The sequence below is a fragment of the Gallus gallus genome, chromosome 6 (assembly GCF_016699485.2).
Source record: "Gallus gallus isolate bGalGal1 chromosome 6, bGalGal1.mat.broiler.GRCg7b, whole genome shotgun sequence".
NCBI classification, from domain to species: domain Eukaryota; kingdom Metazoa; phylum Chordata; class Aves; order Galliformes; family Phasianidae; genus Gallus; species Gallus gallus.
The window spans coordinates 26,016,164-26,039,193 of NC_052537.1; the positions used below are offsets into that span (position 1 = coordinate 26,016,164).

General features: G+C 36.9%; 1 protein-coding gene across 6 annotated transcripts in view; it reads right to left on the reverse strand.

Annotated features, from left to right (window-relative positions):
- Positions 1–23,030, reverse strand: part of SORCS1 (sortilin related VPS10 domain containing receptor 1) — a 554,925-nt gene that overhangs the window by 102,067 nt on the left and 429,828 nt on the right. For 5 of the 6 annotated variants that reach the window (XM_025151802.3, XM_025151799.3, XM_025151797.3 and 2 more), the window contains one exon: positions 9,850–10,008. In XM_025151802.3, coding sequence (XP_025007570.1) covers positions 9,850–10,005 — 156 coding nt within the window. In that variant the 5' untranslated portion in view covers positions 10,006–10,008. Of the gene's footprint in view, positions 1–9,849; positions 10,009–12,309; positions 12,395–23,030 lie in introns of those variants that run through there. The other variant, XM_040702989.1, reaches the window with a different exon arrangement.

The window sequence follows — 23,030 nt, forward strand, 5'->3', positions numbered from 1 at the left end:
GACTCATGGTATCCATAACGTTTCATCATTCAGCATTTAAACTAATTTGATATTCTGATAAAACATTTAGTTTTGATTATTCTTCACACACTGGTCTTATATCATATTATAGCTCCACATTCTTCCTCTAGCGATGAGGATATTCAATTTTCTGCAATGATTTAATTTTAGGCAAAAAAAAAAAAGAATACATAAAAGGAAATTTTGAATCTGGCTGAGGAAAATGTGATTTAAATTGCATGCTGGAAGCGATACAAAGGAAATAATTTGAGCAAGATAATAGTTCCCATTAATTTTCTCGAGATGTTTACCCTCACCAACTTACAATGGAACATGGCTCAAGATGTAACTTGATTTGGTGACTGGATTTACCAACTTCAGTATTCTTGCATTCACAAAAGAAAAAGGTCTCTTTTTCTCACCTTTACCACGCATGAAAGCTCTAATTATTCCTCCTCCACATAGATCTGACCAATGCAGTTCAACTCAGCATTCACCTCTAGAGCATGCATCTGGAAAACTAACTCATCACACATTTGAAAGACTTGGGTTTGCTTCAAATTCACCACTGATTTCCTGATAAATTTCTTACTGGTCAATCCTTCTAACCTTATTTCTCCACATATGCTGACTGCTTGCCTCTTAAAATTTCCTGGTGTTTCCATGAGTTGATTAAAACTAGACCTGATCACGGTGTTTCACCTTAATCCCTTCAAATACCATTGACTGACAAAAGAAATAGTGCATTTGAAACACAATTTTTGTACTGATGGACCACATGAACATCTTAGAGATCACTTCTTCCTCAAGTTTAGTACTTTTTTAAAAATTTAGTTCAGTTTCACCATAGAACACAACATTCAAAAAGTACCATTTAATTACTGTCATATCACAGACGACCTAGATAAAAACAGCTTTCTGAAGATGCAACAGTGTAATCTGAAATAAGTACAGTCAAGTCCTTCCTTTTATCCCTATTCATTTGTACTGAATAAGTTTATTACTGACAGACTGTACTTTACTACTAGCGCAGGTGTATTTGAAGTGATTCCACATTCATTATTCTCATTGTTCATACAGGCATTATTCAAATAGCATTCATCTGTGAAACAGCATATTTGGAAGTAATCTACAACATTCAGGAAAGCGAAGAGCAGTAGGATAGATTCCATATGGACTGCTGCAATTTAGCACTGTACTTCAATTTACGACCCTAGAAGAACAATCAAGCTTGCATTTCTATTTCTTTATATGCAGTCTGCAGAAAAGGACGCGGTTAGTGCATCAAGTAAGAATGTAAGATTGATCACTGTTTATATAGGTGTATTAAGTAGTCCTTTATGATCTTAAATCTTCAGCAGGATCTACCTGCTGCATCAAAGATTATCATAATGAGAGAGGTTTCCACATTGGCACTGCAGATATCTCAGTCAGTGTGAAGGAACGATGTGCTTAATGCATACATGTTCTAAACGAGTATCCAGCACAGATCACTTGGATACTAAGATGTATTCAATTTAGATAAATTACTGAACAGAGCATTTCTCATTCAGAGCAGTCAATGACTGAGAGGTTTGCTGTTACTTCCTGGATCATGATTGTTTCACTGAAGAGTCATGGACCAGGCCTTTTTTATTCCAAAGCTGAATTAATACAACATTTTGAATTAACAGAGAATCTGAAATCACACATGGTACATTTTCCTAGAACAGACCATAAGACTCACGATGCAGAATACGCAAATGGGCTACAGGGCTGACACTCCTTTACTTTCCCTTCCCAGTTTCTGATCTAGTTGCAAGTTCCATTGATCCTTGAAACAAGAAAGTTCATAGACACTACATAGATCTTGAATGTTTGAAATTACAGCAATCCATTAATCATGCCACATCAATAAGATTATTCAACAATTGGTGTTTATCGAAAGCGGATGGGTACACAGCAGAGTGATAACGCTTTCAGATACCTGCTCCACAGCCCTTTCAAACACCAATGAGCCCTGCAGACCTGCAGTTGCTTTTGATCATGAACAAAATGCTATCACCACATAGACTTGTTCATTATGGTTGTATTACAGCAACTATTTTTCAGTATGTTTGCCAGATCAAAACATGCTTAAGATGTCCCTCAGTTTTCCTCTTACCTCTCTAACTTCTCACGCATTCTCAGATATGATCCATATCAGCTGATGTTCTGACTTTACGGAAGCAAGCAAATATATTAGCATGATGTCTCTAGTGCACTCTATTTATATACTAAGCACGTAGCAGGAAACACAATTTTACCAGCAGATACTTAAGGAATCCTCCTAGCATATATATCTAAAGGCCAGAAGAGAACTACTAGTGTCATCAGTATGTTCTCATCCAAACAGATGCTGCAGAATCTTAGTCACTAATTCAAGCCGTAGAGAGAATTATTTAAGCTGACAACCCATGGCTGAGCTAGATTGTATCTTCTGGAGAGACATACAGTCTCAATGTTTGAATCTTTTGGAAAGCCATCAAATCTCAGTTCCAAGGGATGATGAATTTACTACTTTGCTTGGTAAGTTATCCTCAAGGTTAATTTCTTTCTCTATTAAAAGTTCTAATATCTCTGCCACAGGCATCTCTGTAACAGAGCAACCTGCATCTGCTTTTTGTTATGCTGAGAAATTATTAGGTATTTTCATAACTGTTTGGGTGACTAAATTAAAGAAATACATCATCGACTAAAAGATATACCCTATTAGAATGAGAACAAAACAGAAAAAGCTTTGATTAAACAGAAATCTAGGTAAAGCATTGCAATTGTCATGCACACGTGCATAGCTTTATATTTTTACTATACTAGAACCTATGGCTCCACATGAATTCAGTGTTGACGGGTGCTTCGCTTAATAAGAAAACAGAGCATACAGACATCTACAGAAAAGTGAAGGAAGTTACTCAAAGCCATAGAGATCAACGGAAGACCTAGTGACAGCAATCACATTTCTTTACTCCTAGTGCACTGTCTGATTCTGAAGAGAGAAAGAAAGGAAATTTTCATGGAAGTAGGAAAATGAGACTTATGTAGAGCACAGAAATTTTTGCAGAGTAACAAATATGCAGCCAAGAATCCCAAAGCAGTAAATGAACAACTTCTCTAGGAGTACAGAGCGCTCATGCATATACAGATGGATAAGCAAGGGCATATTAATTTGCTTAAAGATAAGTGAGTCAGTAGTAGAGCACAGCGATTACTACTCAGGAGTCCTTCTTTCTGTTTCACTGACCACACTTGTACCCAGATATGCATCTTTCTTTCCAGACAGACAGACTACAGCTGGGCTCTGATAGTTGATTTTTTCTATCTTTAGACTTTTTTCTTTTCCTGGTGACTGGGGAAGCATTAGGGATTTCTCCCATTCTTATTTCTATTCTACATTTTAAACTTTACACTTGAAACTCACAAAGTACATTATACTTAGTGAGGTGTAAAAGACTGATCTGCCCACAAGGAAACCCTATTTTATGTCAGTCCAGTTTGTACACTGGATTATGGACAGTTTAAAAATAAAAAGATACAATCTGACTGTATTAGTCTTCTTACTGAGACAATGCTAAGAAACTGACTATGAGAGGAAAGAAAGAAAAATTCTAACAACTAACAGTCAGATGACTCGTTTTGATGTCCGTTCCTTGTTCATCTTCAGTACACTGGTTGCCACCAAATACTGATCAGTTATCCTAGAGATAACAAGGCAAAGAGCTGTGTGCATGGTGCGTTGTCAGAATGCCCAGCGGGTGTCTGTGCTTAAGGACTTTCCACGAAGAGTATGCAAAGCTTTAGCTACAAACACGGATATTTTTGTGCTTGTTTAGAATCCTAAGCTCATGGACACTTTTTAGAATAGGAGGTACTGTGGTACTGGTGCTGGTAACCCAGAAAGGATATCTGATATCATCCATACAAGGTAACACTGCAAAGACTGGACCACATATTTTTCAATGTGCAAATTCCCTAACATATTTAATCTTCAACATTACGCATCAAAGAGAATCTAGTCTGCTGGAAACCTTGTTCTTATAACATGAATAATGTAGAATGTTGCAGAAGGAATGCTGCAAGGGAGTTATTCACATAGGTTAACGTTAGCTTTATGCAAACTACCTCCCTGGTCCTATCTGTAGTCTATCAAAAGAGAGAGGCTTTTCCAGAGGACAATTCAAAGTGACCAATGTTTACTACTCTAGATAGGTTTTTTTCTCTCCATTTATTTCGTATCCTTTGGCTAACATTGTGAATTGTCCAAGTGAATAGCCCCCTAAGCGTGGTCAACAGCACTGTATAAAAACATAATGATTAAAAAAAGTTAGATGCTTGACGTTAACAGTATTTTTTTCACTATAATGCAAATTCTAGTAATACGAAGTTGGATTTTACTTATCTTTCTATGGCTTTTGTATGCAGTGACTGCTACCACTGAGATAGAGAAGGTGTAAACAGGAACAGAATAAATAAGGATGAAAGGAAAACTTCTGGAAGTCCCTGATTTGATCACATTCCAGATAGAATAGTTCTCAAAGTTAGATCCTAATGAAGTGAAATTAAAGTCTTTAGAAATCAGAAGTGGGTCTAGAACAGTCCATTAGAACCCGAGGAGTCAGTACTGGTTGCACCTATGGCAAATATTCTACTGGCAGACATTAGCCCAAATACATGGATAGAAGGGGCTAAAGAAGTTAGACTGTTCTAAGTATCTCATCTAGGTAGGTGGATCCTTCCTTGCTTTAAACACACACAAAATGCCACAGAGGGTTTTGCTGTAAATAAAATGGCTTTGATGCCATTTAATATAATTCAAAAACTGACCATCTCCTGGACAAATTATTACCTTAAAATAGAGAAGAGACAAAAAGGAGAAAAAGAAAACAACAAACAACACTAAACAAGTAATGTCTCCCTCCCCATCCTTAACAACAACAACAACAACAAATTAGTGTTGGAGAATAGTTTTAAAGGTTTTTGTCCAGCAAGTGAATTTTCAGTATGTTGAGCGGGTAAGTGATTTTAATGTGTACATTCTGATGCAATTTCATTGGGATTTGATGAGGCCTTAAACAGTGACCCAGTATTAGAAACAAGACAGTCTATGAGCTGTGGGATTCTCCCTTTTTCAGAGGTAAGGATTAAGAGGGAGAGTGGATGGGAGAAGAATCTTGGGCATCTTTCATTTTGTCTGGCTTTTGTCCTATTGAAAGGTTTGAGTGAATAAAGCCTCTACAATTTTACCTTTCAAGCTGCTGCTGACCTTGTCTCCTTTTACCATGGAGGAAGTACTGAGGAAGATGGCATGATTCGATGACAGAAGATACGTTGTTCAAGTAACAGCAAAATCCCAATTTGCTGAACTTCAACACTTGAAATATACAGCCAACCATCAACCTAACCCACTGATCTCCACTGCGACACACACACACAAAGTAAATGAAGGTAGACAGATGGAATCAGATACTTGGGAATGGCTAAAAGGAAAGAAGAAGTAAAAAGAAAGAGACAAAGAGACAGAAAAGGAAATGTATGCCTCTTCATTTACTGGTGTCGTGTAGGCAGAGCTCCTTTAGTGTGCCTTGTCTTTTGAGAGTTCATTTAAAATGGGAGAGGATAAGCAATGAGAATAACTCCATTTTAAATCTCTTTTTTTTTTTTTTTTTTCCTCCTTTCCAGCCTCTGTTGCTGCCTTTCAGTTCTTGAGTGCCTTTGCACATTCACTCCTGAGCTGGATAATTACAGCTTTGCATTTCACCCATCTGACTTGTGTTTTCCACTTTCACCCATACTTCATCTCTCCAAATAGCTCTGTTATTCATGGCTGATTACCCACCATTCCTCTGTATGTCTGACCCATCTGAATAGCAGATGTCTCCACATGAAGTAGAGGCTCTTACATCCCACCCTCTGATTGCACAGCAAACTACTTTTGAAGATTACACAGTAATGCATAACTAATACTCCGACAAAATACAGCCCTCATCTTACAGGCAAGCTGATTAAACCCATGAGAGCTCACACGTACAAGACCTCCAACAAGTTTTTCCCTCACAAGCAATGCTTTACAGCATCTGAAGTTTCCTCCTGATTTGTAACTCCTCTTATACAGAAAATAGAGGAGCGTGCAATAGTTCTGCAATTACGTGGTAAGAATCAGCCTATGTAACAACTGTACTTTCAGCCAGAACAATGAATGCAATCATGAAGCAATTAGTGCAGGCAGCAGATGGTTTGCTGCTCTTTTTTTTTTTTTTTTTTTTTTTCCCCCCTCTCAAGACTGGCAGGAAAAACTCATGACTGAATAAGGGACTGGTCTGTCAGCAATGGTAATTCAAGTCTGCCGCCCAAGGCAGACACGGAGGAGAGATGTGAACAAAAGCAACCAAGTCACTGAAGCTTAATGAGTTATGGCTCATCAGTTGAACTCCAGTAATTAACAACATTCACTTGCACACAACACGCAAGAAACTGGGTTGTAAAATGATTTCAGTTAACACAGACTTCCCTACCATGTAGTAAATCTCTATTCAACCAAACAAAAAGATCTGTAATGCTCATCATAGTGATAGACTCAGCAAGCTGTAAAGAGACTGAGAGATGATGCTTTGTGACCCATTTCCTGTTCATTACAATTGAGCAATAAGAGGCATGCCCTACTTGTTGAATTTGCCCTCAATCAGTACTAAACTATTTAAACCACTCCTGAGAGTCAAACAGTTCATTCCCAATTTGATTCCTTGCTCTATTCAGCACTTGCTCTATTCACCACCTGATGGTGGTCCCACCTGCTACAATGACAAGATGCAAATGATACAATAGAACTTTGTTTGCTGGAAGGATGTAAACGTGCTTTCTAATTGACTCTTAACTTCCTCCTGACTGCCAAGAGCAATATTAAACTGAATCTGAAACCTCTACAGTCTTTTCAGTTCCACGCATGGCATCAAAGTCCATGATACAATAATGCCAATTTCTTACCATCCAGATATGTTTCTTCTGTTTCCTCAAGTAATCTTTGGTCACAGTGTGCACACAGTGCCTAAAATCCAAAGAGTAACTGTTCTCTTTCCTTAAATACAGTCTTAACAAAAGAACACAAACTAGCAAACTGCAACATCATTTGCTCCAAACTGCCCAACAGTTCCCATTGCAGTTATCTTGATAGTCACAGGACTACACAATTACTCTGAGAGAATTCTGCCTCTGGTTATATGAGAGTTGAAACCAATGGGAGCCATTTACACTTAGGCATGGGCAGAATTTGACCCTTAGTATGAGTTACATTTAATTAAGTCCAAGCTGATCAATAATCCTCCTTTTTTGGTTACCCTCTGTGGTGCAAGCTCACCGAAGTCAAAAATGCATTTCCATTAGGCTTTTAACCTTCATCCTCTCACCAAAAGCACTGTATGCACACATATCACACATGCTTCACAAATTCAGGTTAACACACAAAATGGAGCTTTGTTTCTACATTCAGTTTGGGTTTTTTTTTTAATTCTATATAAAAGAAAAGAGTAGGAGTTTCATGCAGAACAATGAAAATTTACTTCCTGGTAGCCATGTACCATAAATTAAACTAGTATTAGCAGTATGTACTCTAATGCAGAAATATTTCCTCAACAGGATGATGATCACAACATCTGAAATTCATTTTCTGCTACACTCTAATTCTATCTGACAAATTTACCACAGAAAGTTTCATTGATCCTTACACAATAAATCTCCTTTTCCTGATACAGAGTAAGTTTAACTCCAAAGGGGCCTAAAAGACAGCAGAGACAAAATTCTGTTCTGTTTCACATCAGCCTGGGGAATGAAAACATTTTCACTTTGCCTAATTCCATACCGAACACCTACTAATCATTTTATCTGCATCTTCCTCTGGAACAGATTACTACCACAGTACAATCCCCAAAATGCTATGAGAGAGGTGAGTGCACACAACACTCAGCACAATTCTATATGGCATAGAATTGAATTAGGCAGGCAAAATGCATTTCCTGTTCAATTTTGGATGCTACAGGGCTTGAACGATACTCTGCTTAGAGCACAGGACTGAATGTTTCTTACAAGAGTTCTCGTAAACTCATTGTGACCTCAGCTAATTAATTTATTTTCTCAGGCTTACAGTTATCGTAATTACAAACCTAATTTAGGCAAAAGGAAGAACAACTGTTTAATGTTTATATAATTAATTCAAATGCTAACATGGAAAACATCTTAGTAATCAAACATTCATGTTGATATTTATATAAATACATAAACTAGAAATTCATCCAAAACTTTGATTATTGATTAGATTCAAAGCCTTATAGATTACTTATTTTTAAACCAAAAATATGGTTTATAAATGGGATGCCAAAATAATTCATTCTGTTATCCCTTTGGGGAGCTCAGTAAATTGTTTCCGTCTGTTTTCCTGTTTCATTCAAAAACACCAAAATGTTGGCATGGGAAATCCACTACTTTTCAAAGCAGTTTGCTGCAATGCTCAGACACTTCACAGTGACTCTGCCATTGACTCTCAGTCATCAGTCTTAGTTTTTTTGCTAGATCAGAATGCTTACTCAAATGTTGTCTTCCTCTTGAAGAAAGATATTTACGCACAACAGTATAAAATCACAGAGCAGTTTGAGTCGAAAGGGATCTTTAAATGTCTCATAGTTTTATCCTCCATGCTGTGGACAAGGAAATCTTCCACTAGATTAGATTGCTCAAGGCCCTATCCAATCCGACCTTGAACATTTTCAGGATGGCGTACCCATAACTTCACTGTTACATTGTCTTACTATCCTCTCAGTAAAGAATTTCTTCTTTATGTCTAATCTAAATCTATCCCCTTTTAGTTTAAAATTATTATGACATGTCCTACCACTACAGCCCCTTTCTCTCTCCATCCTTCATGTAAGCCCCTTTAAGTATAGAAACATTACAATAAGGTCTCCCCAGAGCATTCTTTACTCCAAGCTAAACAACTCTAACTCCCTCTTACAGTTTCCCTTCAATCTCCATTTTGGAGTACAACACAGATTGAGCTCTATAAGGTTCTTCAAAGGAAGTAACTGACTTGTGCATGTTGATGTGTGTTTTTCAGAAACTGCTAACAATGAGGTCTCTTACAGTGAAGTCTCATTCTGGTATCTCAAGTTGAACATCAGAAAAATCAAGACAAATTTCACAGCAAATTTATTCAACAGATGGACTGCCCATGCTGAAGTAACTGGCCTTCAAAAGAAATTGATTCACTGCTACATTTCTCTTTGAAAATATGCCAACCAGACAGGAACAAGCAATGTCTTATACTGTTCTTGGAACAAGTGCCAGAATGGAGTGAGAGAAGTGTTAACTACGAGAAGAAAAAGTCACATTAGAGGTTGCATTTCTTACTGTGAAGGGTCCCAGCTGAATTCTCTTCCCATTACCTGTCACATGATATTGCCAAAAGGACTAATGAATAAAGGTAGGCTGACAAGTCAGGCATAAGAGCACTAGGCCCCATGAATACGGTAGGTGCCCATGTCCTTTGCCTTTGTCTTACAGATCACAGAATTGTAAGGTTGGAAGGGACCTCTGGAAATCACCTGCTCCAATCCCCTGCTAGAACAAGTTCCCTACTGTAGGTTCCTACAGGAGAACATCCATGCAGGCTTTGAGTATCTCCAGAGGAGGAGATTCCATGACCGCTCTGGGCAGACTATTCCAGGGATCATGGCTTACTCAATGTCTCCTACTGGAAATACCAGTCCAGTTACCCCCAAGACCATCCTGAATTCTCTGTAACAGTTAAGTAGAGAGCAAATAAAGCAAAATTCTGGCAACAATTCTTACCTTTTGATCTTGACTATACGCTAAGATCCAGTCTTCCTGCTTTGGGTGGAAGAGCAGACTGTGAATGTAGAAGTTCAGGCGGTATTTTTGATATGTGGCACCTTCATCAGTACTAATCAGTAAGCTGCTCTCAACCTCTGGATCAGTCAACAGCATAATCTGTACGTAAGGGAAAGATCAAAATACAGTGTTGAAGAGGAAGCAGAAGACAGGAACTTCAGATAACGTTAATAAATATGTCTGTTTCAATATGCTTCAATGCAATATCAAAACTAAGCACAGTCAACAGTGTATTTGAACTATATATATAAACATATAATGTATAATCAAATAGGGAATACAGCTATCACTTGTAAATACAGACCCAAATGATATGCTTAGGCTATCAGAAAAAAAATCAAATCTGAGGTTTGTGACAGAGTAAAGATAAGTTACTAGACAACCACAATAGGCTGTTAGGGACTTCATGAATGATCTTTTGGAGTAGCAGACCAAAAGTAAGGTGTTAAGAAAATAAAAGAAATGGGTGGGGAGGAGTGAGAGAGACATACAAACTGAAACTCTAACAGTGAGATTGTTAGAATCTGGCAGAATTTTCAGAGAAGACAACAGTTTCATTGCCTAAAATGTTACAACTTCTCTGTCTGCAAGAAATGCCTTGCTTTGGCAGGAGAACACGTTTGATAATATACTAGGTTCTTCGCATCTCTAGTTCCTATGATGCTGTGAATCAGAGATTCACTTGTCGCACAAATAATTCCTGCATAGCAAAGTTGCTTCCTAGCTTTGTCCAAGAATGAAGATACACGGCTTGCAGTTCTCATAGCTACTTTTCTCTATTAACTACGGTACTAATTGGTCTGCATTGCTGATGAATCAGAGAGAATGAGAAAATTTTCTTATGTCTCTGCTTGAGAGAGAATATATAGGTTTGAATATTACAAAGAGATCATTTCAGTATTTCAACAGGCAGGAAATAATGCCCGTCAGGATCGGGAATGAGGTACCATGAATGACAAACATGAAAAATTCTGAATATTTGCCTGGGAAGGAACTAATGCCTTTAACCATTAACATGATGGAAATTTAATTTTGTTTATTTATTTAAGTTATTTTATTTCTGTTGCTAATGTCTTTAGATGAGTCTGAAGTGAAAGAACCCATACCATTTCTCAGAGTAAATTCCTACCTGGTTTAAGCACTGCAAAAACACACTTTTCATTTCTATGTCTTTAGTTAGGCAGGTGATGTTATCTATAACAACTCATTACCTATGAATTATAGAGCACCATAAGTCTTGATAGACATAGATGATAATTAGTTGTATGTGAAGGTATAAATACACCTATGCCCTTCATTACTGGATAACCGCCAGAGGCTTTTATCTATGTCTAGAAAAACCCTTGGCTGTATAACGATTTGGCCTGTGACTTGGAAGGTTAGGTGTTTCCTTCAAACTTGCTGGCATTTAATATCTTCAGCGACTCTAGACAAGTTGTACTGCCTTGCCATACTTTGTCTTTAATGTAAAATAGGATAATACTCCCATCATAACCCTAAAGGCACTATCTCCTTCTGGTATCTCCTTGGTAACTCTGATCTACTTTTGAAATTCTAAGATGAAAACATGCACCATTAAAACTAAACGTTCATATTTTAATACTTTCAAATACATCAAGTATACCACTGATGTGGATTCTAAACTGAAGATTACATGATAGAGGTTACACAGAAAACATTAATATTCAAAGCATCAATATATAGACCATTTACTTTCAGTAAGTTATCTATCTAGCTTGTCAAGCCAAAAATTAAGCAATGTTTATTAGTTTTTTTTTTTTTTTTTTTTTAAACCAGAAAAAATTCTGGGACATTTCTTTGGTTAATGTTTATCAGCTGAATTCAGAAATCATGTTTTTCCTATTTTTATGGCTTCCTTTATAAGTGGATTGTTTATGTCAGTACGTGAAAATATCACAGCACAGCATTCATTTGGACTATAGTAAGTAGAGCAGAAATAAGCACAAATCAATGGGCTTGATCCCAGTTCTTTGAAGTTAATAAGAGTCTTTTCATTGACTTTGGATTGTGCCTCTAAGGCAAGTTGTTAATCAAGATCCACTCTAGTTTCACGTAACTCTTTCTACCCTGCACAAGGAACTCATCTGACCTCATCACTGCCACATCCAAGCACATCACAGTCTTAACACGTTTTCTGTCATGCCACTCCTCTGAAGTGTGAAAGTGCTCTTATCTCCATTTCATAGAATTGGAATTGAGGCACAAACTGCTGCAGTACTGAAGCACCTAATTCCTCATTCAATCAATAGAAGTTAAGTACCTAAACAGAATTGCCAACACCTATGACTTTGGCTTTAATCTGCTAACTACCACCCTGTGCTATTACTACTATATTTTCAGGTATCTATGGTCTCCAGAATTCGTCTCTTGTCCACTAACCTGCAGTGTCCATCCAGTCTGTACATGTGAAGTGTTTCAGAATACATCTGTTTTACTACACATGCCAACAGCGATAGTATTTCAGATGTGCCACAGTGTGCAGAACTGCTGTAGATTTACGTCACCATAATTTATGACTCTTTAGAGAGTCATAATCAGGGGATCAGTTGACCAATGACTCTCCAGCCATTAGTCTGGTTGTCAACTACGAGACCAACTTTCAATGCTGGGACAGCATTCTCTGTACCACTATCATACCCTGTATTGACAATCACTTTGCAAAAATGTCCTGAAATGAAACAAAATAGAACTAAGCAGTCACCACTCAAATCACAGTCAGAGCCCCATGTAACTTACAAAATCATGGAATGGCTTGAGTTCAAAGGGACCTCAAATATCACCTGGTTCAAAACCCGATTAGTTGAAAGTTAACTTAAATACAAGATCTCTGCATGCAAATAACCAAAGTTACAAATCTTTCAAATCTGAAAGATAGCACTTAATGGATGTGAAGCAGAAACTCAAATCTGAATGATTTTTTTATTTTTCAAAATGAAAGGAAAACATCCAGTGTATCTACCTGTATGAACCTTTCAGATCAGACCAGTAGTGTGACCCTGAAATTAATCCCCCAGATTTTCAGGAGAAATCTCTATTGTAAACCCCTGTATGTCATGATCTGGCTCAGCCCACAGAGTTATCTCAGAACACAGAATTGTGTTCTGAATTTTCTTTCAGTAACACTAAAACAGAATGTATGATTCAGAAGCACACCTAATATACTCCAACCACTACAGAACATTCAGCTCTGAGTACCAGACTAGCACCTGCCTGAAGTCTAAATATCCATACTGTGGATGTTATTTCAGCACCAACTACTTCATAACACAAACCTGCTTTCACTGAGCTGAACTGCACACTAATGCATATGCAACCACATTAGCTTAGTTATTGTCTAAGTTGCTTGGAACATAAATGAGAAAGGAGAGAAAGTACAATTGATATTAATGTTTTTGTTGTTGCAGTGTAAGTAGTACACAGTAAATAAATTTTAGACTTTTCTTTGAAATAAATGAAGCCAATTTGTACTTTGAAGTAGCCTATTACCCATTGACTTGATGCATTTGCTTATAAAGAAAATAGAAAGTGGACACACATTCTGAACACGAAAGCAAGGAAAATAAAACCAGCAGCAATAACAGAGAAACTAAGCTTAGAAGTCAAATATCTCATTAAGTCTTTAATATCCAACAATATCTCAGAAAGAAGATTAGAAAGAAACTACCTTTATAAATTCCCACCTCACTGTAGGAAACATACTGGATGTGAACTCCTTGAAGAAGGAGCTATCGTCCTTCTGTTTCTGTAATGCCTTACACAACATATCACTGCTTTCCCAGCTAATATTGGTTTCTGGACAAATATATTCTGAACGTCAGAGAGGCCTTTGCTCAAGAAAATGTATCTGTTAATGACTTGGAAAGAAGAAAAGAGAAATAGGTGACAAAGATTGCTGATGGCAGTAAAGTATTCATAATGAAAAAAAAACACCCACCAAAAACAAAAACAAAAGCCAGCTATGGAGAACTGTAAAAGGATTTCACAATATTGAATGCCTGAGCAGTAAAATGACAGGTGAAATTCAGCAATAATGTATAGGGGGGTGGCAGGGGAAGATGGAGAAAGACAATACCAAAGTAACAGACAGAACAATAGGCGCTGCATGACTATTTTATTTCAGGAGAGATTTATGTGGGTTTCAGTGTAGAGTCCTATGAAAACAAAAGCTCCTTCCTCAGATTCCGTCAAAACCACTCAAATACAGCAGTATGAATTATTAGGAAATAATCAAACATGTTGATAAATAACCCTGTTAGGTCACTGGACAGTGTTCTCACATCTTAAACACTGGGTGCTGTTCTTATTACTCCGTCTTAAAAAAACAAAACAAAAAAAAAAGAGTAGTAGTATAAAATACAGAAGAATAATAAGAGTGTTTGAAGAACGGAACAAAACATTTTTCATAAAAGCAGCAAATAAATGAACTATTCAACTTCCAAAAGCAAATAAATGAGAGGCAATTTGACCACAGTCTACAGGACTATGAACGGCCTGGAAGTGCCTAGCGAGCAATTATTCACTCTTTCATAACACAAAACGTCTGAGTCTCAAATGAAACAATAAGAATGAGACCCAAATCACAGGCAATTCCTGGATTTTTATCTGGTTAAGTCACTGACATAGCATGCTATAAACATCAAAACTTTATCTCAACAGACAAAATTAACAGATATATTCTTGGAGAAAATATCCATCAATCCAAAAATACAAATATTATCTCAGGAATCTGAGTTAGACAACTTTGAATTCTTGAAAAATATACAGAGAAATATTATTATGTACTCACATCGTTCTGACACTTCCCTCTCAACTGAAAGATTCAGTTTGATTTAGCAAGGCTGTTCTCATAGACATCATAGGAGAGTGAATAAAAATTACACATGATAATAAGATTACCAGCTCTGGTGGACTGATCTAGCAATTTGTATGTAAAGAACTGGGCTCACTGTTTTTTATCTTGACAGTTTTTAAACTGCCTGATATTACCACTACAAACACTAATACAGGAGTAGAGAGGAATATTTCTTTGCCTCATACTACTAGCAAAAGCTCATACTAAAGGTAGACCAAACCATGCGGTGACTCTGGTCTGGTTTATTGCTGTCTGACATTAAATTAAATGAAGAGTGGAGTCAGTCAAGACTCTTCAGCAGAAGTAACTCTTCTCTGTTCAGACCAGTGCTCAGCGATGATCAGAATATGCTTAGTCGTACCAGGCGCAGCAAGCACATGCTGCATTTCCTCATGCTGCAGATGGATTAGGTTTTTTCTCTGTAAAATAAGTCAATAAAGTTGACACAGGCTTTTGTACTCAAATGCAAGGCATGCAGTAATCAGTGACCCCTGAACAGGAAGAAACTTGATTTGCTTTTCCTAGAGGTGACAAATGAACACAAAACATAATTTATAGATCTTAAATGCTTCACACCTTTTTACACCCTTTTCTGGTGCTAACTCTTCAGGGCAGATTGCACGTGACAATTATGTGTATTTTTGCTGACCTGACAAAGCAATCTGGTAGTGCTTTGCAAGAAGATTCTGTTTATGTTCATAGAGATGGAACTGTGATACTTGTATGGCTGCCCCAAATGCCAGATTTAGCAGCTTAGTTAGAACTAGTTTAGAATCCCTTTCAACCTTTACTTATTTTATTACCTCATATTCTCCTTTTCTCTAATGTTTTGCAGGAAAGAACACAGTATCAGTGAAATAGAACCATGTGACAGTATCTAAGTATACTCCAGAAATCCAAGCTGGTGTTTCACTGAGTTCTGGTGCATGAAGAGATTTGAGTTATATCACCTGACCAGAAAAAGGGATGATAAGCAGATCTGGGCAAATTTACTTAAAGAACCTTTACCCTCCTCACTTACTACGTTTCATGTATATATCTACATGAACAAGTAACATTTCTCATAAGAAAACAGAGGATCACAGAGAAGTAAAATAGGAAATCAGAAAGGAGGAACGAAATCAGAGTATTCACTACCCGAATTCTCTCAATACTTGCATTTTTTGCCAGTTTCTTTACATATCAGGTTACATAATTTTAGAAGTTTTCTGATTTTTTTTTAAACACACCTGATTGCAAGAGTAGAAGCACAACAGAGTCTCAGCATAATTTAATGAAATTTTTTCCAGTTTACACATCACTGCTGAATTTGGATTGTCATTTATACGCCATGAAGACTGTGTAAAGAGAGAACCTGATTCTGTAGATTCAGCAACGAATTTCACAGCAACACACTTTGCTTTTAAATAATCAAAATAGTTCATGAATTAAGGTTTTCAAAACCTGGCAAAAGAACTGTAATGAAACAAGTTGAAGAAATTAACTGCTTCGGTCATGACATTCCAAAATAAATGCAAAATGACTGTAATGAAAATTAGACCATCTCCTCTCACAGGACTGAGTTGCTGGAAGCAGTAAGTAGTTGCAAGAGCAAGTAAATTAGGGACAAAATTACCAAAAAGGAATAATTCAAGCATTCATTTGGATATTAATAGAGAAAGAGGAGAGTGAAGCCTCTGCAAAATTGAGCAAGCTTTCTTCACAGATTAACTTCAACTGCTGTAGAACTGCGCTCATGAGTAATGCCACCAAAATTTGGTCCTCGTCTTTGTTTTAAATAAATTGGCTAAAAGTATTAACACCTAAATGAAAACATGAAAATGAGCTGGAGCTGGCAGTTTTGAAGCTGTCTCTAATGTCAGCTAAAAGACAAGGTTAGTTGCTTAGTAATTTCATTAAAACACCATTAAAATAATACGCCAATAATTCAATCAAGCTACTGTGATGTGTTTTATTGCCAGAAGTTCCTGTTAACTCAGAGAGTGCAGTAATTCTGTAGGGAAATTAAAGATTTCAGTGAAAGAATTAAACTTTCCAACTCGAAAGCTTTCCAACGATGATCTGGTTTGGAATAGTCTCAGAAATAAGTAGAAATAAACAAATTAATATGAGAGGTCAAGTTACTCTGCAGCTCTAACTCTGTAACTGGAGAATACTAGAGGTTCTTATTTATGAAAAGATGTAACTCAATCTTATAAAATCAGTTTGCTGCTTTGCTGAGATGGAGGCAACATACTCCAAGTTCCCCGAGTAAAATTATATCCATGATCAATAGATAGCATAACTTCATTCCGAACTAAATCCAGACCTGAACAGTGAAAACCCTAACAATCTTTTCCCAAGACCATATAGCAAGTCCACAACTGGCCAGATATCATGATTTTAAGCCTCGGCTGTTTGTAGGCAAGAGACATGATGTGGTAAAAGATTCAGATAGGCAAATTCATCTCATTTGCACACATGAAAGATTTAATGCTCATTGAGTGATAATACATTCTCCTGTCAGCAGAATGCTAGATGGCAAAGGGCTATCACTTAGGAGAGGAAAAAATTATAACCTGCCAATATTTTTGAGTGCTGGGATTGTACAGTATTCCTAACAGAAAAATTGTTAAGAAAAGCATTTGGCATGATGATAAATGTGGTTTGAAATAAATAGCTGGCTAGTAACTGGGAAAAAGAATCAATTTGCCTGTTCTGTATTAGCACAGAAGTTCACTACAGGCCAGAAGTGACAGCAAAGAAGAGCAGTCAATGAAATCTCTATTTTTAACTAGCTGCAGGAATAACCCTGGGTTGTTTTATGAGACTGGAAAAAACTGAAATCACATAACAATAACATACAAAAAATAAAATAAACATTTTATAACTCTTCCTCATGCAAGCTTCAGACAGTAACAGAAATAGTTGCTTCCAATAGCCTGCTGATTATGTCTCCGATTATACAGAATAACATCATTTTCTTTAGTAAAAAACCAAAATATTTTCTGAAGGAAAAAGAGACAGTTTGAAAATTTTCCCTTTGGGAATATGTCTGCCTCCCTGTTATGCACACAGTCAGAAAACAATCTGTATACACATGTAGAAGGTATCACAAAGTAAGTGAAATGTCTGTAGTTCTTCTGGCCAAAGTGTCCTGTTTAAAAGTTTTGGTAGTAAAATGTATATGGTAGAGCTTGTATCGATTTTTAACTATATGTTCTTCTGAGTGGCCAAGTACAGAGCACTAGTGGAACCCCACCACACATACTACTCAGGGAAAAAAAAAAAAAAAGAAAAGAAAAAGAATAAAATAAAAATGAAGATATTTCACCAGTTTCCAAGGGCTATCTCTTTATGCAATGAATGAAAAATACCACCAGCTGCCCTGTCAAATACTTTTTAACTTACACTTCTAGAAACCAGAGCAGTCACGTTACCCTCTGCACTGAAAAGACACCTGTAGACCACTTCTCTAAACACAATGTCTTCCTTTCACTATGGGACTTAATATAAATATAGTCTTAGTTCTATATTATAAGCCGCCTAATCCTCCATTGTTTGTCTCTTAGCCCATTTTTAGTTAAGCACAATATTTGGAGTCCTATCCACACATTTTTAAATGGACTTGTTTTCCTAGTTTTTTGTGGTTTTTTTTTTTTTAAGCATTCCAGTAAATCATGAGGTTTTAAAAAAATCCATTTCTGATTCTTCTTGTTGAATAGGTCAGTGCAGCCCTCTGTTTCCTCTTCTCATATTAACTGAAATAATTAACAGTTTGTGACTAAGGAAAAAAAATAAAAGGTTTTAATTTTCTCAGTATTCAAACATTTAAGTTAAACAAAGACTTTTTCTCATGTTGAGCAATGCTTCCAGTTTTACAACTATTGCTATGATTTTCAATGTTAATAATTATCTTAACATTCAGCTGACATTTCAGTGTTTCTTTTGAAAAAAAATGATACACAATAATAGATTTTAATTAATATTTCATGTGGTCTGGATACCAATGGCTAAGTTCTAGTGACTATCTTGAATAAAGAAAACCCAAATCAGTACTAATATATTAACTACTGTTAATGAACCATTGCTGTTCTTGTTCAGCTTTGTAAACATTGTCTAGTCCCACTTTAATGCATTTTCCCCATACTCAGTATGAATTTTCCTACTAACAAAAACCCGGGTATAGTGTTGGGTCGATAACAACCACTTCCTGCTCTGAAGTTCAGTTCACAAAATACTGAAGCATCAACTGGGATTGAGTTGATCATGTTTCTACCAAGATCCAAAAGAGGGCAGTGCACCCACACACAGCCCGTCTCATTACTCGCAGTTCATCAGCCTGGGGACATTCATCAATTGAACAGATGGTTACCCTACAGCCTTTTCTATCTGTAGCTAAGTGTTGGTAGAATTTCCAAAGTACCTCACCTTAGACCAGACTTAGACCAAAGATTCAGCTACTTCTTTTTCCATTATAGGTGAAGAAGCTCATTTATCTTCACTTCTATTTCTGTGCTGCTGACTCACTACTTGTAGGCTGGACTGTGACCAGAAACACCAGCCTTCACCTTCCCAAGAGTGGGCTGCAATCCCAGTAGCTAGGGTGAGTTCTTAAAACACGTGCCTTGCTTTGAGCCAGCATCTTTTAAATAAACCAGGAAAAAAAATGATAGGGTAAAACGAGCCCCTTTTTAACACTTTTTAAACCTTAGGTTTTTAAAACACAGATTCCACTCCTATTACTCATGAATTAAACAAAAATAAATATTCTACATTCTGTCCTTGTGTAGCATCTTAATGAGGACTAGAAAAAAGAAAAACTCTCAGTTGCGTCATCCTTACTCACACAAAAAAATATATAAAAGTAATGCTAAAATAGTAAATAATATATTTCTGTAGTATGCCTTAATAGCTTACGGCTGGATGTTTCAGGGCTACTTTTGCTCTGTGGAGAATTATAAAGGAATTTATAACTTCCGTGATTTAGATAGGCAGAGACCTCTGGAGGTCACTTACTCCAAACTCCTGCTACGTACTAAGCCAGATTCAAAGGTACAGAGTGATGCTCGGGGCTTTGTTCTGTCAATTTTTAAAGGATAGAGATTCCACAAACTCTTTGGGCATATCCAATTTGAAACTGTCTAGTTTCCATTTGGGGTTAACCTTGTAATACTGATCAGTTTTAGAACAAATAAGAACATCTTCAATTTTATATTCCTCTTACCTTAAAGGTCCATTTAAGCTTAGTAAAAGTTTTGCTCACATGATTTATTTCTGCTTTGCCAACAGATCAAACAGAACATTTGTGAGTACTTGCCCTACTCATTCATATGCTGACCTAAATATTCACTTTTATAAAAACAAAACTTTTCATGACCTACATGATATTTCTTGAGTCCTTTCTAAGCATGGGTCTCTTGTGTCTGGTCAGACATAAGGAAATGTCTTCATTTTATATAGTCCCACATAAACAGGCTTGTTCTCATGTTATGACATTGAAGAGATCAAAAAATCAAAGCCATACTTGTTTTATTAATGGATTTCATAGCCTGGATTTAAGAAACAGAAATGTCATCTTATTCTTTTGTCACAGGATTCATGTATATAGTCAGAAAGTGTAAATATCTACTTACTGACTGGTTGCCAGACACAGAAATCTGAGGAAAATAATACTCATTGTGTTTCTTTGAGGTAATGGTTAATCTGTTTTCACCCTGAGATTGCTTTTTACAAATAGTTTCAGTGCTTCATTGTTACATTATACTGCATCTATATGAAGAAGACAAGAATGGAGTACCAACAAACTGGGTGCTACACCATCTTGGGCTAGCTCTTAGCTTGCAAGCTACACCACCATCATTCCCACCCCCCTACAGTAGTTGTTTTTTTGACCTGGTGATGTGCTTACTGGATTAGACGCTGCTGCGGATTGAGGTAAAACTTAGGTATTACTTTGTTGTAACTTTGAGATACCAGAGAACACAGTTACTACAACCACATGCTTAAATCCTCTGGCTGGTGCATACAAAGGGAACACATCATTCACACGCTGTGGGAAATTGCTGTTCTATAAATTGCAAATTTGGTGCATTCCCCACCCCCCCCCCCCCCCCCCCCACATTTTAATGTCCTTTTAGGCTCTGAGGCTGTGGTTAATCATCTCCAAACACTCTTTGGAATAATGTTTCATCTAAATCAGTCAGCCACAATGCTAATTTGATTTGTACAGCCTGATGCAAATGAGTGGAACTCTGTCTACTTAATGTGAAGTTCCTGAAATAAACTTGCTTCTCTTCAATTACCTCTCAACAAACCTTTTAGAAGGAATCTCTGGATCTCAAGTATCCACACAAAACATGGAAAAAAAAGATACATTTTCATTTTGGCTTTGTCTCTGTAAAACTCAGACAACAATTCTGAGGACTGAGATGTGTTTGAAACTCTGCCTTTAGATGTCCTCCACAAGAACCTTAAGAAAAGCCCTTTTTCTTATCCATAAGGATGATTTCCATAGTAAATGTGAAAACATGGAGAAGCATCTTTAGCTGAGATGGAGTAAGGATGGCAGGCTCACAGCCTTTAAGAAGTCTCAGAACGCGCGTTAGTGAGCTGAGTCCTTTTCAGCTGTATCTGAGCCATATCAGAGAACAGTGTACAGCTTGAAGGCCAGTGAGACCTATATGGAGGTCAAAGTATTGTGGAAGCACTGTGCGAAGCCCAAAGGCTGAGGTTAGTTTCACTCCCTGTGATTCTACTTAATGCTGAAAATAGAACTCACCAGGCTCAGCTCCTAATCACACGATGTAAACATTATTAGCTCCAGGAGCAATCAGTTCTGAGAGTAGGAACATGGAAAGACAAGGCTTCTGGTTTTCTATTTTCAAATCTCCCTCAAATCAAACTCTGGATTCTTATCTCTTCATTCCACTGCCTATTTTGATCTAATTTAGCAGCCTGACTTGGAATTAAATCTCACTGTTCCCAATTCATTATTGCTACACACTTCTTTCTTTCCTTTCATATACACTTGACATAAAAAAAAGCTTCACTGTTGAAAACAGCTTGAAAATCTATTCCCTAAAACTTAAAGGAAATACAGGAGAAAATTCTGTTATGAGTCAGATTTTATTCCAGAACAACTACGGCATTTGATAATTGCATTTAGAAAAGAAATAAAGAATCAAAGACAACAAAATATCACAAAAGCTACACTAGTACATGCACTTCATTTTAGAAAGTGCAGTCTAGTTTCAATTATTAATCCTTTGTTCTTTTGCAACAGATGTTCTGCATTGCAATGAACGGGGCGGGGGGGAACTGTAAACTGTGAGAGTATTACAGCACCTTCCTTAGAGGAGAAAAGAAACCTGAGCTTTGTAGAGATCTGTACTACAATGTATTCATTCACATTGCTAGTACTTTGTTCTGTTGCTCAGCAAGGCATTTCTATCATTAAAGAATCTCATGAGATTAATTAGTTAATTTTCACACCAACTTCGTGGTGGAGAAGGAAAATGCATATATCAAGAGGGAAAATGACTTGGACGAACTCCTCTAATCAATCAATGGCACAAAATGAATAAATAAATAAATAAGCTACCTGCACTGTGCGTTACAAAGAACAGCATTTTCCAGCACCCAAATACTGAGCTCTGACGGGTTGTTAATCCTAATCAAAGAAAAAGAAAAAAAAAGAAAAAAAAAAAAGGCAACCTGTGCAGAGCTACAATAGAGGGAAAAGAGGGATACCAAGAGATTAATTTTTCCTTGCAGGGTGAGGTGTTGATAAACTCACCATCCATGTGATCTTTTTTGTGTGTGCACATGCGTGTGTGTGATATCCCTTAAGATATGCTTGAAATTCTAGTGTTTTCACCCTCAACAACACTGAAAACAGTCTAAAGGCAGAGATGACTGATGCACCCTAAAGACTGAAAGTTACAAGCTTGGTGCAGATAGTGAGGTGTACTCCATTACTGGTGTATAAGCAGGGATAGCCTAGATCAGAAAAAAAAACCCATCTCTAATATATAGTGAAGGTGGTCAGACAGCCGCATAGCAGGTTTTGACTTCCATCTACAGGAATTCAGGACTTTACAAGGCCTGAGAAATCAATCATTAGCACAGTTCCAGTCTGTTTATTTTTATTAGGCCTCATAAACACTTTTAACTTTGAAAAAAAATCTTTCATCAAGCATATAGGGAGACTAGTCTGAAGTGAACAAAGCTGCTTGAATAAACAAAGCCTCATTATATTTGTCTGCTG